The 15,793-nt window shown below is 40.7% G+C and overlaps 1 protein-coding gene across 14 annotated transcripts in view; it reads left to right on the top strand.

Moving 5' to 3' along the window:
• The window catches only part of ENOX1 (ecto-NOX disulfide-thiol exchanger 1), a 563,146-nt gene that overhangs the window by 300,854 nt on the left and 246,499 nt on the right, over positions 1–15,793 (top strand). For 7 of the 14 annotated variants that reach the window (XM_082701313.1, XM_082701323.1, XM_082701324.1 and 4 more), the window contains one exon: positions 9,762–9,908. The exons of 1 other annotated variant lie outside the window; for it this stretch is intronic. In XM_082701313.1, the coding sequence (XP_082557439.1) occupies positions 9,821–9,908 (88 nt within the window). In that variant the 5' untranslated portion in view covers positions 9,762–9,820. Of the gene's footprint in view, positions 1–335; positions 452–8,236; positions 8,826–9,761; positions 9,909–15,035; positions 15,259–15,793 lie in introns of those variants that run through there. 6 more of the 14 variants (XM_082701321.1, XM_082701322.1, XM_082701314.1 and 3 more) reach the window with 6 other exon arrangements.

Consider the following 15,793-nt stretch of genomic DNA (forward strand, 5'->3'; position numbering starts at 1 on the left):
AATACAATGTAAACTTGGAGCATTTGTTATTCCCCAAAGCAGTAAGGCACTCAAGAACCAGAAGAATGGGGGCATGTCAAAAGGGACATAAGAGCCAACCTAAAAAAGTTCCCAGTGACCAAGGCTCAAATAATTTGAGCAACAAAATAGATAATGTGGTATTGGATTACAGTTGAAAGTATAAGATGAATATATATGAGTTCATCCATATAAATAACTGATTGAACAAATTAATAACTGGAATGGAAGGGACAAATCTTCCTTATAAAATAATTCCACATAGCAAAGGCAGATATGGCTTCCTCCAGCAAGTAAAGTTTATTCTCATCCTCCAGTAGGAATTGAACTTAATGACTGACTCCCAATAAGGGAATTTGTGAAGAAGAGGAAGAGTAATTTTCCAGAGGAGAATCCTGGTAAACACTAGTGATCAAGGTTATCATCACAAGTAGTAAGTCTTGTTGATATCATACAGCTCCTGCTGTGACCTGATGAAAAAATGTACCTTATCTCTGCAATATTCCTCCCCAAACCCATAAACATAATCTGGTCATATGGAAAACAGTAGACAAAACCAAAGTGAAGGACGTCCTCTAAAAAACTGGCTAATATTTCTCAAAACTGTCAGGGTCATGAGTAACAAGGAAAAACTGAGAAACTGTTATGATGAAACGCAATGTGGTGTCTTGGACTGGATGCTGGAACAGAGAAAGTACATTAGCAGAAATCCTGGTGGGATAGGAACGAAGGCTGGAGTTTAGCTAATAGCAGTGTACTGGTATTCGTTTCTTTCTTCTTTTTTTTTTTTTTAAAGATTTTATTTATTTGACAGAGAGAGATCACAAGTAGGCAGAGAGGCTGGCAGAAAGAGAGGAAGGGAAGCAGGCTCCCTGCTGAGCAGAGAGCCCGATGCGGGACTCGATCCCAGGACCCTGAGATCATGACCCGAGCCGAAGGCAGGGGCTTAAGACACTGAGCCACCCGGGCGCCCCGGTATTGGTTTCTTGATTACGACAAATGTGCCACAGTAACATAAAAGGTTAATGTTAGGGGAAACTCGGTGAAGCATTTATGGGAACTCTGTACTATCTTGGCAACTTTTCTGTAAAACTAGTTCAAATTTTAAGAGCTATTTAAAAAATTAAGAAGGCCCAGTATAAGAGAGATACTCGCCAAGCTACTGTGCTTCAGGTAGAGTTGCAGGACCCAGAGTCCTGACTCCCTGACCTCCCCCTCCCTCCACTCCGTCCTTGTCCCACCTCCCTCCCTCCCTAGGGCTCAAGGGTTATCTGGCCCAGATTTTGCAAACAACCACCTATAGAATTAAACCCAAACCCCTTGATGTGCCTTCCAGTGCCCTTTATATCCTCGCCCTTGCCTCCCTCTCTCTTCATCATCTGTTGATCTCCTGCCTCCTGTATTTATTTCCATCATATATTCTGAAGGCAATTTCTTTCCTTCAAGCAGACCATGACCTTTGTGTTGGTTTTCCCATGCTGTTCTTTCAGCTTAGAAGATTTTTCTCAAGTTGGTTCAGCCTCAAAAACTCTCCATTTTATGCCTAGATATCTGAGAATTTAGCTCAAGAGTCTCCTTTCCAAAGTCTCTAAGGGCAGGGAGGTGCTCTGGCAGTATTTCCATGATAACTTGTCATCCCTCTTTGCTGTTTGTATGCAGGCAGCCTTCCTTTGGGGGTTGGCAAGCCCCCTAAGGAGATGTCATTCATCTCTTTGTGCCAAATATCAAGGCATACCTACGGCAGAGCAGGTATTAAGTACATGTCAAGTAAATGGATAAATGGATGGGTGGATGAACAGACAGTAGCAAGGTTACTAAAACTAAGTTATGTCCTTTTTTTGTGGCATTTATATTTATTTGAATCTGGCTGTTCTAAAGCTACAAACTCAACATTCTAGTAGGCGAATTGATTGCCTTCTAGTCTTCTAGGATAAAAGACTTTTATCCTAGAAGACTAGTCTCCTAGTCTTCTAGGATAAAAAGAAAAGCATTGGGTCTTGGGGGATAAATACTAGACTTAATTCCACCAGTATGTCTAAAAAACATACTGAAGGGGTTTGGATTTTACCCCTTTAAATAACAAAAAGTCTACATGTTGCATTCTTTACAGTCAATTAGATGGGGGCTGTAATGTTGCTTTTTCAGTCTGCTGGTGTTTGGAGGACTTGTCAGTAAAGCTGGTGGGTACATTCATCTTCATTAGCCGTTTCAAAGTGATGCTTTTTGATGCAGGTGGGCCAACTATTCTCAGGTACTTTAATTTGCCAATTATTGTACCCACGGATAAGAACAGATAGTGATTAGTCTCACATTTTGCTCACTGGGCAGCTTAATGTTCTTGTCACCTTACATTGAGTTTTAAATGTGCAAAGTGCAAAAAGTGTCAAATGCTTTTCTCCAACTTAAGGGTGGGAGGGTGGTCACACCTAGTTACTTGCATTGCTTCTGGATACAGAAACTAAAGGGCCTGATTGATTAATAAAAGAACTAGATAATATGGCAGAAGTCAATCAAGGAAGAGGGTGCATGTGCACGTGTGTATATAAAGGCTTCGGTGTATCTACTTTCTTTCACAGAAGCACTGTATGCTAGCTTTGAGAATCCAAGTGCTAGTTGATGGCTTAGATTACTACCATTTTTTTTTAAAGATTTTATTTATTTATTTGACAGAGATCACAAGTAGGCAGAGAGGCAGGCAGAGAGAGAGGAGGAAGCAGGCTCCCTGCTGAGCAGAGAGCCTGATGCGGGGGCTCAATCCCAGGACCCTGGGATCATGACCTGAGCTGAAGGCAGCGGCTTTAACCCACTGTGCCGAAGGCAGAGGCTTTAACCCACTAAGCCACCCAGGCACCCCAGATTACTACCATTTAAGGAAAGAGAGCATGGTAGGATATTCTTTACAAAATAACTTTACACCTTAATAATTTCCTTCTTTGGATATTCTCAGGCAACACAGGTGACCCAAAACACAGAGTGAGATGCATCAGTTTTTCACATAATGAATATTCACTGCCTTATACTTTGGATGGTTTTATCTGAGCTGTGTTTCACTAATGCCTTCTTTAATTAAAAAAAAAAAAAAAATGCCATAGAAAGGTAGGAAAGCTCCCTTTGGAAAAGCCCACCCCTCCCCCTGGGCAGTTTTGTTTGCTGTTCTTTTGCTTAATTGGGAGTAAAGTTGACTGGTTTATGGGAAACAAACCTAGTGCCCCTATTAGCAGAGAAGATTATTTAAAAGTGTAAGAAGGCATAGGAAAATGTCAGGCACATAGCATCCCAGACATAAACTTTAGTTGCTACCCTCTTGAAGAATGTTTGCATATAATGTTGTTCACGCCACTGATAACAGAAAATGTATTTAATAACTACTCAGAATTAATATGCTGTAGTATGCATGGCTGCCTAATTTAATTTATCTCTGATTAAGCCTATTATGTTTGAGATCACTTTACAGAAGAGATTTTTTTTTTTTTGCCAGCTGTAAGCTTATTTGAATTGTAATATAAGTTAATAATGTGTGAAATAACCAGTGGTGCCTACTTCTAAATGTTAATTTTGCCCACTGACTTCCTGAGATGATGCATACCCAGATCATTCATTGACATTCAGTTCATATCTTGCATGAAGGCCAGATATTGGAATAAATAGGAAAATTAACTCTTTTAGGAGGCAAAGACAAATGGAATAGTAGTGCTTAATTCTGAAATCAGAGAAAAGGACATTGCATTGTAAAAGTAATTGAAAATCAATGCTTGATAATCATCACTTAACGTGACAACTAATGCATAACTTTTGCACAAGTTCTATTGTAACTGTAGTCCTTCAACATTAAATAACCACTTGATTAGATAGGGTGGAACCTCAAAGAGTTTGGCCACGACTGCTGGAGCATTTGACTTGATGTCTGGGTGATGAGGTCTCTTCAGTGGGCCTAGCACAAGAGAGGGAAGGGACTTTTGCCACTGCCATTCAGTGGCTTGGTCCCCAAGCTGGACTTTATGCCTGTCTTAAACCAGCTCTTTCATCCACCAGTCCAGTTCTCATTTTCAGTGTCATAGGGTGATCATCACCAAAAAAATGATTGGGTGATTATGACCCCCTTGTTCAGCGGTTGGCCTTATACTGAGTTACTTGCCTCCCTAGATATGGTTTCCATTGTGTAGAATGTGTATATATATTTACATTACTTTATTTTTATTATATTTCTTTAAGATTTTATATATTTATTTGACATAAAGAGATCACAAGAAGGCAGAGCAACAGGCAAAGAGAGAGAGGGAGAAGCAGACTCCCTACTGAGCAGAGAGCCCGATGCGGGGCTCGATCCCAGGACTCTGGGATCATGACCTGAGCTGAAGGCAGAGAATTTAACCCACTGAACCACCCAGGCACCCCTATTATATTTATATTTGCTTCTTACCTACCCCAAAAGTGTTTTTCTCCCTTCTGGGATTGCCTTTCCTGGTTCTAATTGAAATTCCACCCAGTCTTCAAGGCCTTGTTTAAACCCTACCTACCACCCTGTGCAGATTTCCCAACCGTCTCTGGGCACAGCCATTTCCTCTTTGATCTCCTCTTGTGGTTGGTGACTTCATTGTTTAGTCACCTTTCATGTGTTACATGGTGAGCTCCCTGAAGGCAGCTTGAGTTTTGAGTTTTAAACCTTTGTGGCCCCACAGTGCCCAATACACACACACAAAGGCAATAGATGGTGGTGTTTGATGGTCAGAATGAAAACATGAAAAGACAGAAACTTATATATGCTGATCCTTAGGTAAATAAATATACAGTCAGTTCTTAAACATTCACGTGTTTAAGATGTGATATGGAAACTTACATGTAATGTTTAAAAAGTCAGTACCTATAAAGTAGATTTCTCCTGGCTCTGAGTGGCTCTTATTAGATCTGTAGTTTGAATCCCAGAATGTATGCAAAGTAGTGTTTTTTAGCCCATGGTAACCTTAGAATGAACTGGGGAATTTCAAATACATAGTCTAATGATTGGGACTCACCTTCAGACCAAATCAGGAAATAGCATCATTTTAAAAAACTTAACCAGATGATCTAGAAAGGAGCCAGGATTGAGAACCACCGGTGTAAAGGAAACTTAAAGGTCATTAAATTCATTCATCCTTCTGGTGTCTGATTGCTTTCTACAGCTGTTTGGCAATGAAAGAAGAGAACTTCTAATAGGGAGATTAAAATTACAACTTTCTGGTGCAAGAGTCCAGTCCTCTCACTCAGGCCACAAACCAAGGTTACCCACTGTCACTGTTTGCCAGAAGACTGTCTCAGTTTTAGGGCCCAGAAGGCCCAACACATGGGACACCTATCTGTCCGGGACAAACTAGGATGATTGGGCTACCCTACTACCAACACAATTATTCTTTAATTCAACAATGTTGGTTTTTTTTTTTTTTTGATAAATTTCCTTTTAAGGAGGAGGAAAAGTATGCTTTTGAGGCAGAGTATTTAATGAAAAGATAGAAAAAATTAGAACACTTTAAAACCTTAGCAGTCTTGAGGGGAAAGAGACACATCAAGAGAAAAAAGAAAACATAGCAACAGGTTGTGTTGGAACTCCTGCAATTAAGATGAAGGAGGGGGGTTTATTTCATGTAATTAATTAAAGAACATCAACATATTCATTCACTTTTATCTCTGCTATGTAGATAAATTAAGAATGATTTTGTAATGTAAGAAGCATTACATGAAAATCCCAAATTTGTAAATATAATCAACTTAGCTATAAGCTCCTTGAGGATAGTTATTTTTACCAGTAAGAAAACAAAGACTTATTGAAGGCTACATGGAAAGTTCCTGACACAGCTTCTGGCTCTTGGATACTCTTTTGGTGTGTTCTTTGGCCTCTTTCCTGCTGTATATCCTTTTATTGCCAGCAACATACAGCACAGCCCTTTCCTTTCAGATCAAAGTAAATGCTGGTAGGTTGATAGGAGAAGTGAAATTGTTTTTGGTGACAAATCGTTTTAGCAGTTTAACTTGTAATTGTAGCATTAAAAATTATGCCCATGAAATGCCCATTTGAGTCTTCTGTTTTCACGGTGTAGTCCAGCAGCCTCAGGATTAATTTATCCTGAGATTTTCCATCCAGGTCCTGCTGATCAGTGAGCAGCCAGTCCAATCACTACCTTGCTGATTCATTTCATTCACTGATTGCCAAAATTGCCAGATGTGTCTTAGTAATCTGACTCTCTTCTTCACCAAATCAAATCTACCAAATTGGCAGCAGTTCATTCAATGTGTTGGTGATCAGAGATACTGATGGTACCATGTGGAGGAGATGTTAACCTATACTTAGAAATTTCCTTGAAACCATGATAGACTTTCTCCCATAAAAGTTAAATGCTGCTGTAGGAGAAATCAATAAATAAAACCTCTGACACATTATATTTTCCTTTTTTTTCCTTATCTAGACCATTTAACTGAGGCCATAAGACTCAGAGAAACATTATAGAATGAGAAGCTGCAGGTCAACTCATCATCCTTTCCAAAATATGTTAATAAGTAGTACCTGAAAAAAAAAAAGTGGGGATGATTTGTAAGCAAATAAGTTTGTGATACACCAGGTTGAACAAATCCAAACTGGTCCCTGGAATGGGGGAGATGAACACATATTCCAAAATTACCTAACTGTAGAACTCTTTCTCTTTAATATCTGAAGGAGCTTCATCTAGCCTCCCAATTTTGCTGTTAATAGTGTCCCCAAAAGGTTAAGAAACTGATCCAGAGTCAAATATTATCTTCAATTTTTTTCCACGGTCCCTGCCACCCCCATATTGCTTTCCCTAATTGCCTATAGAACTTATCCCCATCACTCCTAAGTAACTCACATGTTCCTTCTAATGGACCAGCTTACCAGTGATGTGATGCCTAAGAACAGAAGTGAAAACTGTTCACTTAGAAAAGATATACTTCTAGAGAGTTAAAGGTTTCTTCTTATGCTCTGATTTTAATAGCTTTTATTTATTGGGCACGTAGAATATGTCAGGCTTTTTATATGTATTATGTTATTTGATCCTCATAAAAACCTGCAAAATAGATAATATTATGTCTGTTTTCCTGTTAAGGAGATTGTGAGCTTTTTGAAGATCATACATTCAGTATGTTGGAAGAGTTAGGATTTAAAACAAGGTCAGTCTGACTACAAAGTCTTTCATCTTATGAAGCGCAAAGATATGATCACAGCTGCTTTAGAAGCATTGCTGTGGACAACATACTTACTTTTTAAAACAGTTATTGGCCCATAATTGAGTTATAGCATAGTATAGAGAGAATTACATAATTTCAGGTAGACAAATTTGTAAGAAATATATTCAGGAAAAATAAAAACATATTAAAAGGATAGCCAGTAATCTGACCTAAATTTATTTTGGGAATGAGGTAAGGAATATATATAATATATATTAGTGCATACATAGATAGTTTTGGGGGCAGTAAAAGGACAGGAACATAACTGGAAGATAATCTGAGCATGTAATTGTGACACTTTCTTATCTGGATTGTTTTTGCTGGATAATGGTGTTTTTTATATGAATTTTGGGTTCGTGTTCCTGAATGAATGAATGGATGGAGTTTCTCCCTAAACACTTAGTGATTTCATTACTTGAATGCCTTCGGTGTGAGTGAGCATTGTTTAGAGTTATCTTAAAGTCAGATGACTTTCAGCAGTCTTTTGTTTAATAAACTTATACAGATTTTCTTAAAATAGTTATTTGGGCCAGTCGTCTCAGGATTTTTTAAAATCCTTTTCTTGATGTCTGTTTCTTTTATTTCCTTCCCCACTCTGTCCCCCCAGCTCACCTTCTCAACCCTCCCTTCCTCCCTCCCTCCCTTCTTTCCTTCCTTCCCTTGTACTAAGAAATTGACGTGGCATCTGCCTCAAGTTGATTATGGGTCCAAACTTCTGGAGTCAAGATAACAATGAGACACTGTAAAGCTAAATTCTTAGAGGAGTTCAACTCACTTTGCATAACACTACCTTGAAAATAATGGATAATTAAACTGATTTGGGCAACATTCTCCCTGAAAATAGGTTTCAGGTAGTTAGTCGTTGATTAGGGGTAACCTGAAATTCTCTGGATAAACAAACTAGACCAGAGTAGAATACATAATAAGAACATAAAACCCAGGAAAAATTTATAAGACTGGAAACCTGTGTTCTGTCAGATTGAAGACAATGCATTCACATCTTCTTATCCCCAAATCTCCCTGAAATTGTAGTAAAGGGTCAAAAATCTACAAAAAAGATAAAAAGAGAATGAGAGCAAGAGAGACCAAGCCAAGGAGGAGATGCTGCCAAGTAGGAGATGTCAGCACATTTGGGGAAGATGGCACCTTGATGGAGGAGGAGGAGCTGAGCTAGCCTGGGAAAAGCCTGCAAATTCATTCTGGAGGACCCTGGGGAGACTTGGAAGGGTGTGAGCATTAGTCCTCTCCCTACATCACATCATCCCTAACAGTTTTCCATCCATGCTGAATGCTTGAGGCACAGTTTCCAGCTAAAGTGACTCAGAGCTGCTCTGGACTCAAGGAAATGCAGCCCAGACTGGAGAGGTAAAGCCAGGGGAACTAAAGTCCATAGGGAACAAGTTCGACCCTCCTGGACTATTTCATAGCAGAGCTCCAGAGCAGCTAGTGCTGGGGACCAGCTCTTTACATAAGAGTTTAAAGGATGCTCATCTAAAGAAACTGAACAACTCAAAGAAATGACCTGACTGGTGTTTGGAATTCCTATCAAAATGGCTGGATTCCCTACCCAGTTACCCCACAAGGATGCTTGCCAGGTAATAAAAATGCCCTGCACCCATGCAGGGCTTCCACTTAGTCTTGTAAAGACTCACTGTTCCAAAGTGCATGTGTGTGTGTGTGTGTTTGTATCTGAAATATAAATGAATAGTGAGAGAGTCACCAGTGAGTTTAAGCCCCAATATAAAATACAGAATAAAATATAGAGATCAAAACAGGGAAGTTGGGGGGGTTGCTCAGTGAAAATATAGATAACTCAGAAGTAGAAGAAAAACTTTAAATAACCTAAATATCTTCAGAAAGATTAGAGGACAGTATTAGATCTACAAAATAAAAAGGGCATCCTATTTTTAAAAAGGATAATCTGAACATAAGAGCTCCTGGAAATTAAACTCAGAGTAAAAAATATATATATATATATATCCAGAGGTATAGAAGATAAAGTCAAGTAAACTTTCTAGAAAGTAGATTAACAGGGCAAAGGTGGACAAGAGGGAAAAGAAGGTAAGAAATGCAGTGGATGAGTCCATTAGATTCAGCATCTTACCATAGGAGTTCCAGAAAGAGAAAACAGGAAAAAAAAAAAAATGGTGAGGAGACAAGTATCAAAAAATAATACAAGAAAAATTTCAAAATGAAACAATAGGCATATCCACATTTGAAGGGTCCAGAAAAATGGATAAGAAAAGATCCTCACTGAGATCCTTTAATATGAGGTTTCGAATACCAGGGATTACAAAGAAGATTCCAAAACCTTCCAGAAAAATAGGTCATATATAAAAGATCAGGAATGCCAATGACATCAGGCTCCTCAAGCGCCCAAAGACAGTTCAGCCCTCACAATGCTTAAGCAGATGATTTTACTTAGGATTCAATGACAAGCTTAAGTAGCAAGTGTTGAGTGTAGAATTAAGACGTTTTCAGACGCTTAAGGAAGGTCTCAACAAATTTACCTCCCATGTACCTTTTCTCAGGAAGCTACTAGAGAATGTGCTCTACAAAAATGAGGATGTAAACCAAGAAAGAGGAAGCCATGGGATCCAGGAAACGGGGGACCCAACACAGGCGAGAGGCGCAGGGATTTCGCAAGATGGTGTTAAAAAGAAGCCCCAGGACAACAGGTGGGCAGCTGGCCTGGGAAACCACTAGACCAGACAACTCAGTGGGAGGATCCTTGAGGGAAGAATAGAAGTGACAGATTAACTGATGCTGTTGATCACGTAAAGAAAAAATGGTTTTAATAGCGCTTTTGTAGTTTAAAAGTTTAAACTTTAAAAAGTGCAGGAGCAATTAGTATTAGACAAAAAGGGAGGGGCCACCAGAAAAGCTAAATATTGCACAAGCTAGGAAGTGTTTTCTTACACTATGTGGCTCAATAGTAAACAATTATTATACAGTCATAACGATCTAAACACAGAGTTTTGATTCAACCCCAAATCGCTACTTTAACGTACTGGGAAGATATGGGAGGAAGCTTGCTGGGAGGTGGTGATGGTACAGGGCTGCTAAATTTCTCTTTGTCTACTAGGGAGACAGAAGGTAATCTCTAAAAACGGTAAATTGAGAAATATCAGTATGTACACATTACTTAAATTTGGAAGTTGAAAGTAGTTTTCTCTTCCACGGCAGGATTCATTCTCTTTGTGGGGAGGGATGGGTTGGTTACCAGTTAGTCTCTCTCTTCTGGATAACACATAGATTTATCAAACTGAGAGTAACTAACTGCATGGGGCCAAAGACTTACCTGTGTAACGAGCTCACTCTGGCAAATAACTCTCTTTCATAATAAAGCAAACCAAAAACGTGATCTCCTCCAAGGAGCAGGAAGGGGTTGGGGGGACAGGTGACAGACGGGATGGTTGTTTTTAATTATAGGCCTTATAGTACAGGCCTTATAGTACAGGCCTTATAGCTTTTTTAAACTATAGGCATATCTTATTTTGAAAAGTATGAAGTGGGTTTTAAAAATTACTGGAATTAGAAGTAGAGGTTGTAAAACCAAAGAGTACAACCCTCCCCCACTCCTGTACACCACAAAAAAAACAAAAACAGAGGAAGAAGCTAATGTTGCTTTTTTGTATCTCTTTTGAAACTAATGTATTTATCCCACATCTAATAACGAAGTCGTGGCCTTAGTACCCTCTGCTGGTCTCACCTCAGCCAACGTTGCCTGCCATTCAAGCACACCCCAAATTCAGCGCTGAAGCTCTTCAGGGCCACTGCACAGTCCCTTGCAGCATCTGTTCTTCCCCTCAGCTGGGCCTGTGCTCCCCTTCCACTCACACGTGTTCGCACACACACACCCAGTCCCAGAGTCTCCTTGTTCCACTTTTCCCATTTTGTATCTCGCTTTGGATTCCTCTCTGAAGGGTCTTCAAGAGGCCTCGGATCATAGTGTTCTCCCCTTTGTCTTAATACTCATTGTATTGCGTGTGACACCACTTACCACAGTCCTGCTATGTTGTGTTGTTTGGTTTTTTACTTGTCCTGTCTTTGCTGAAAGCTAGAAGGTGACAAGGACAGGAGCCATGGTGCACTGATATTTATTCCTCCTACAGAGCTTGGCTGAGTGCTGACATATTCCAGGCCCCGCCTCAGATAATAATTAAATGAATAAATTAATCTTTCATTAAATGTGGAATCTGTTCAGTCAGATGGCCCAGAGTTAAACATCTGTATCCACATTAATAAATTTTACTGGAAGGTAAGGATTTTGTTTGTTTTGTTTTAGGGAAGCTTACATGCTTTCTCCTAAAGGGGAAGATAACCTTCAGAGCCCAGAGGGTTACCTGCTCCCTAAAATGTTTGTTTCTACTTCATTTGTGGGGGATGTATAAAGCTTGTCACCTGGAAGGTCAAAGATTTCCTTTGACTCTGTAAGGATTCCAGGTAGCCTGGCACTGAGGAAAATTGCAAACAGGATGTTGCCTTGGCTACCCCACCAACCCCAGCTAGAGGAGCTTCTAGACATCCCCCTGTGCATGGTCGACAGTAGCATAGGCTAAGATGAGGGGGAAAGGGGAGAACCTCTCCTGAGGCCAGAACACTCAAAAAGACATTCCAGCAATACTCAAGGATAACACAAGCACCGGTGCAGGGGGCCGGTGGGGGGCGAAGCTGTGAGTGGCTCTGGGACTTCTATCCAGAGCTTCTTACACCTGAGCACTTCATCAGGTTGGATGCTACATTTCCCCAATCTTTTTATGACCTCTAACTGATCATCTTAACAAATTCTACAACAGGATTAATCTAGAACCTTCTTATGTGCAAACAGTGGTATCCTATGGACCCACAAAAGAGAATGAGGTAGACCTGTTCAGTTCTGTTATGGGGAGAGCTTTAACGCACACTGCCAAAGGGAACGTCAGCGTGGAATGGGAGGATTCCCTTCATGTCTTTACGGTGATGTCACTGTTTCTGTTGGCTCTTCCTTCACCACTGCGTTTACAATCACAATCATCCCCTCTCCTGCTTTTTCTCCATTAACTTTTATCCCTATTTGACATATCACGTATTTATTTTGTTTATGATGTATATATTCCTTACTGGGATGTAAGGTACAGTAGGGTTTCTGTGTGTTTTACACTAGTTTAAGAGGGAGTCCCATTCACAGTGTTTCTCCAAAGGCCATAAAAAAATAGAAGTTACTTAGTCAGCACCATTTATTTCTGGTCCCGAGATAATGAACACCATTTAGAATTTCCCTTCTTTTCAGAAGTCAAGTTAGAAATGCCCCCATGATTCAAGTCCATGGACTTTATACTTTATGAAGCCTTTATCAGATCAGACTTTTTATTTTCCATCAGAGTGGTGCCATCTGTATTGATGTTGTAGTGGGGCAAAAAAAAAAACAAAAGGGTTTTAGGTCAGATACATTTATAACTTCTTACTAAGTGACCCAAGCCCCGTGACTTAATCACCCGGAGCCTCAGTTCTCCTACCTCTAAAACGGGGATAATTTTTCCTAGGAGCAGAGGGTGTTGTCCAAGTGAGATAGGATGAAGTCTGAATATTCAGTGCCCGGCGGGAGCTGGTTCACAGCAGGGCTCAGTAAATGTGAAGCCCTCCCCTTTTCTCGGCAGAAGGTGAGCTAGAGAGCAGACTTGTAGGGATATTCTTCTCCCTGGGTTCTCACGGTGGTCCCAACAGCACTAGGGAGTTTATAGGAAATGCAGAGTCTCAAACCCCACCTGATCAAATGAATCCGCATGTAGTTTAACAAAATACCTGGTGATTTCTCTGCACCGTGGAGTCTGAGAAACTCTGTTCTTATGCTTCTGAGGCAGTGTTTCTGACAGGGTTGCATTAATCGTGTTTTTTATTTTCTGTATTTCATGATAATTGGATATCCTAGGGCCTCGCAGATCCTGGGGAAGGCTCTGTCCATGCAGGGTTAGCTAATTCCTAGAGATCTCAAACAATTGGCCTAGGAACACTCTTCGGATGTGCAGATCAAGCCATCCTGAGCCCATGCCCCCACCCACCTCCTTTTCTCAGGCCCTTGCAGTCCAGAATATTATCCCCCCTACTAAATCACCTCAGCCCCAGATACGGGACAGTTGGGAACCAGTCGTATACCGCTGAAATTTCGCTGACTAGCCAACCCTAAACCTCTCACCTTGCCTTGCTTTGCCTTTCCTGCAGAAAACACCAACAAGTTTGTTGCCCAAATTCCCCCCCTTATTCCCTGTGATTCCAGCTGACCCTGGTGCCTCCAGACCCTCTTGGCACTGCATGGCCCCCTCCTCTTGGGAAGTGCATAGAGCAAACTGTCTTTTCATGGGCAAACACTCCTAAAATTCTGGCCTTGCCTCACCTGATACAACCAAAATCCAGGGGACATTTTCAAACAAGGCTGCCCTCTTTAAATGCGTTCCCTAGTTTAGTGCCACCAGCCACCATTCCCGCCGTTCACCTTGCCAACTGTAGTTCCATGGGAAGAGTGTGCGGGTGCCCAGCAGAGCCAGATATAGTGGGGGGAGAGCTGACCAACAGACAGAAACGCCAGAAGATGCTTGAGGCACCTCATGAGCCTGAACTTACTTTTAAATAGAGATGATCAAGAATAACCATGAACAAAGTTGTAAATCTGCTTAAGGTAGCACGACTACACCAAATACCAGTAATGCTCCTTAAGCACGCGCTTTGAGCACTTCCGAAACTGCCATCACAAATGATTAAGACCTCTGAGATAATGGAACCGTTTGAATTGAAACACACAAACTTATTTACAGAATGTCACGGAAACAAATGAAAACCTGCCATCCACATCCATTCATTTTTCCCTGTGGCTTCGTAATGTGGTATATGTGTTTATGTCGAAATAACTCCTGTCGGGAAACAGCCCTTCTGTAACCCAGCCGCCAGCCTGCCCGCTTTTGCATGTGCCTCTTGTCTCTCCTGTTTGGAAAAAAGTCTTGGTATATGCAAGTGAGCAACCTGAACCTGAAGTGAATTAAGGCAGATACTCAAAGAACATAAAAGGGACTTTTCTCCCTCGGACTAAAAAAAAAAAAAATTTAATGAGTGTTTATTTCAGAAATATCCCACATTTGTTAGATAAGATGATGAGAACACAAGATAGCAACTTTATAGTTACTTTTCCCTAATAAAAGTTTTTATTAGTTTAATTAAGAAATTGGAATTTGATTAGCAGCATTTAATTAGAAATATTAGACAAGGAGATTTTTTTCCATTGTCTTACAACTATCAGTTTTGTTTCCTTGAGACATAAACCCTTCTCACCAGAAAGGTAACTATGTGAGATGATTACCACAAAAAAGTTGTGGTATCTATCAGCACTGTATGTACACATTAAATTTATATAATTGTTTCTGCCTGTTCTACCTCAATAAAGCTGGGAAAAAAAATAATCCTATCAGTTATGACCATAAAAAGAAACTTGGGCTGCAGATATCAGGAGTCTGTGCCCCATCACCAGCTCTATCACATTCAAGATTATGGCCCAGGCAGTATCTCAAATCGGATTCCTGGCTGGTGTGACTGACAGCATCCCCCCAAAACACAGGCTTGTTTCTCAGTAGGTATTTTGTTTGATTGCTCCTTGACCCTTTTCCAAGAAGCCTAATTTGCCCAAGGGAATCTCACAGAGGAAAAGAGTGTTTGCATCTGCTTAGGGAAATGTGCCTGAAATAATGACTTATTTAGAACAGAACAGAACGGAATGGAATGGATTGATAAGCCAGTTTGAGCAGGCAGAGAGCAACTCCGGGCCTCGTAACCCTTATAAAAGGAGCCGTGCAGCAAAGCAGTCTGCCCAGACTGGGTCTGGCAGCACCCATCTCCGTTCCACCAATGTCGGTCTCCTCTCCGTAAACTCCATGCAAAATTCTTAGTCTTACAAATGCCTCGAGGCATGTGATCTTGTCCTCGGCGTCACAGCCACTTCCAAGATGGTGCGGATTTCTCGATTCAGTCCTGCAGACGCCAGTGTAGAAATTGCTCCCCAAGGTATGTTCCCCGTTTTAAATGTGGCATCCCGTGGGTGACTGCAGAGCGCATGGTAGCGGTGCTGGAAGTGGAAGCACTTTCTGGGGGGCGGAGGGAGTCAAGTCAGCACGTGCGCGGGTGCAGGGTTTGCCCGGGGAGAACTTGACTCAGCTTCTTGCTCACTTACTGAACTTAAAATGAACCAGCAGTCAGAAGCAGGAGCTGACATCTCATCTTGCAGGATGAAGGATGAGTTAAGGCAAATAAAAAAACCAAAAAGAAAGAAGGAAACGGAACATTGCCACTGTATGGCTCTTTGGTGCTGCTGTTTTCTATTTCTTTTGCTTTGTCTTTTTTCTCTCTTTTTTTATTTCCCCAGGAAAATGTAGTTAATTTTTTAGAACCATAGCCTCAAGGCCAGCAACTCCTTTGAAATGGTAAAGGTGACAACAAGAAATTTCTTAAAATAAATTTTAAAACCTGAGTTTACTTTTTTTCTGTCTTAATCTTTTTCTGCTGTTCAGTTAAAAATGAAAACAAAAATGGAATCATGGAC

This window comes from Mustela nivalis (genome assembly GCF_964662115.1).
Source record: "Mustela nivalis genome assembly, chromosome: 15".
NCBI classification, from domain to species: Eukaryota; Metazoa; Chordata; class Mammalia; order Carnivora; family Mustelidae; genus Mustela; species Mustela nivalis.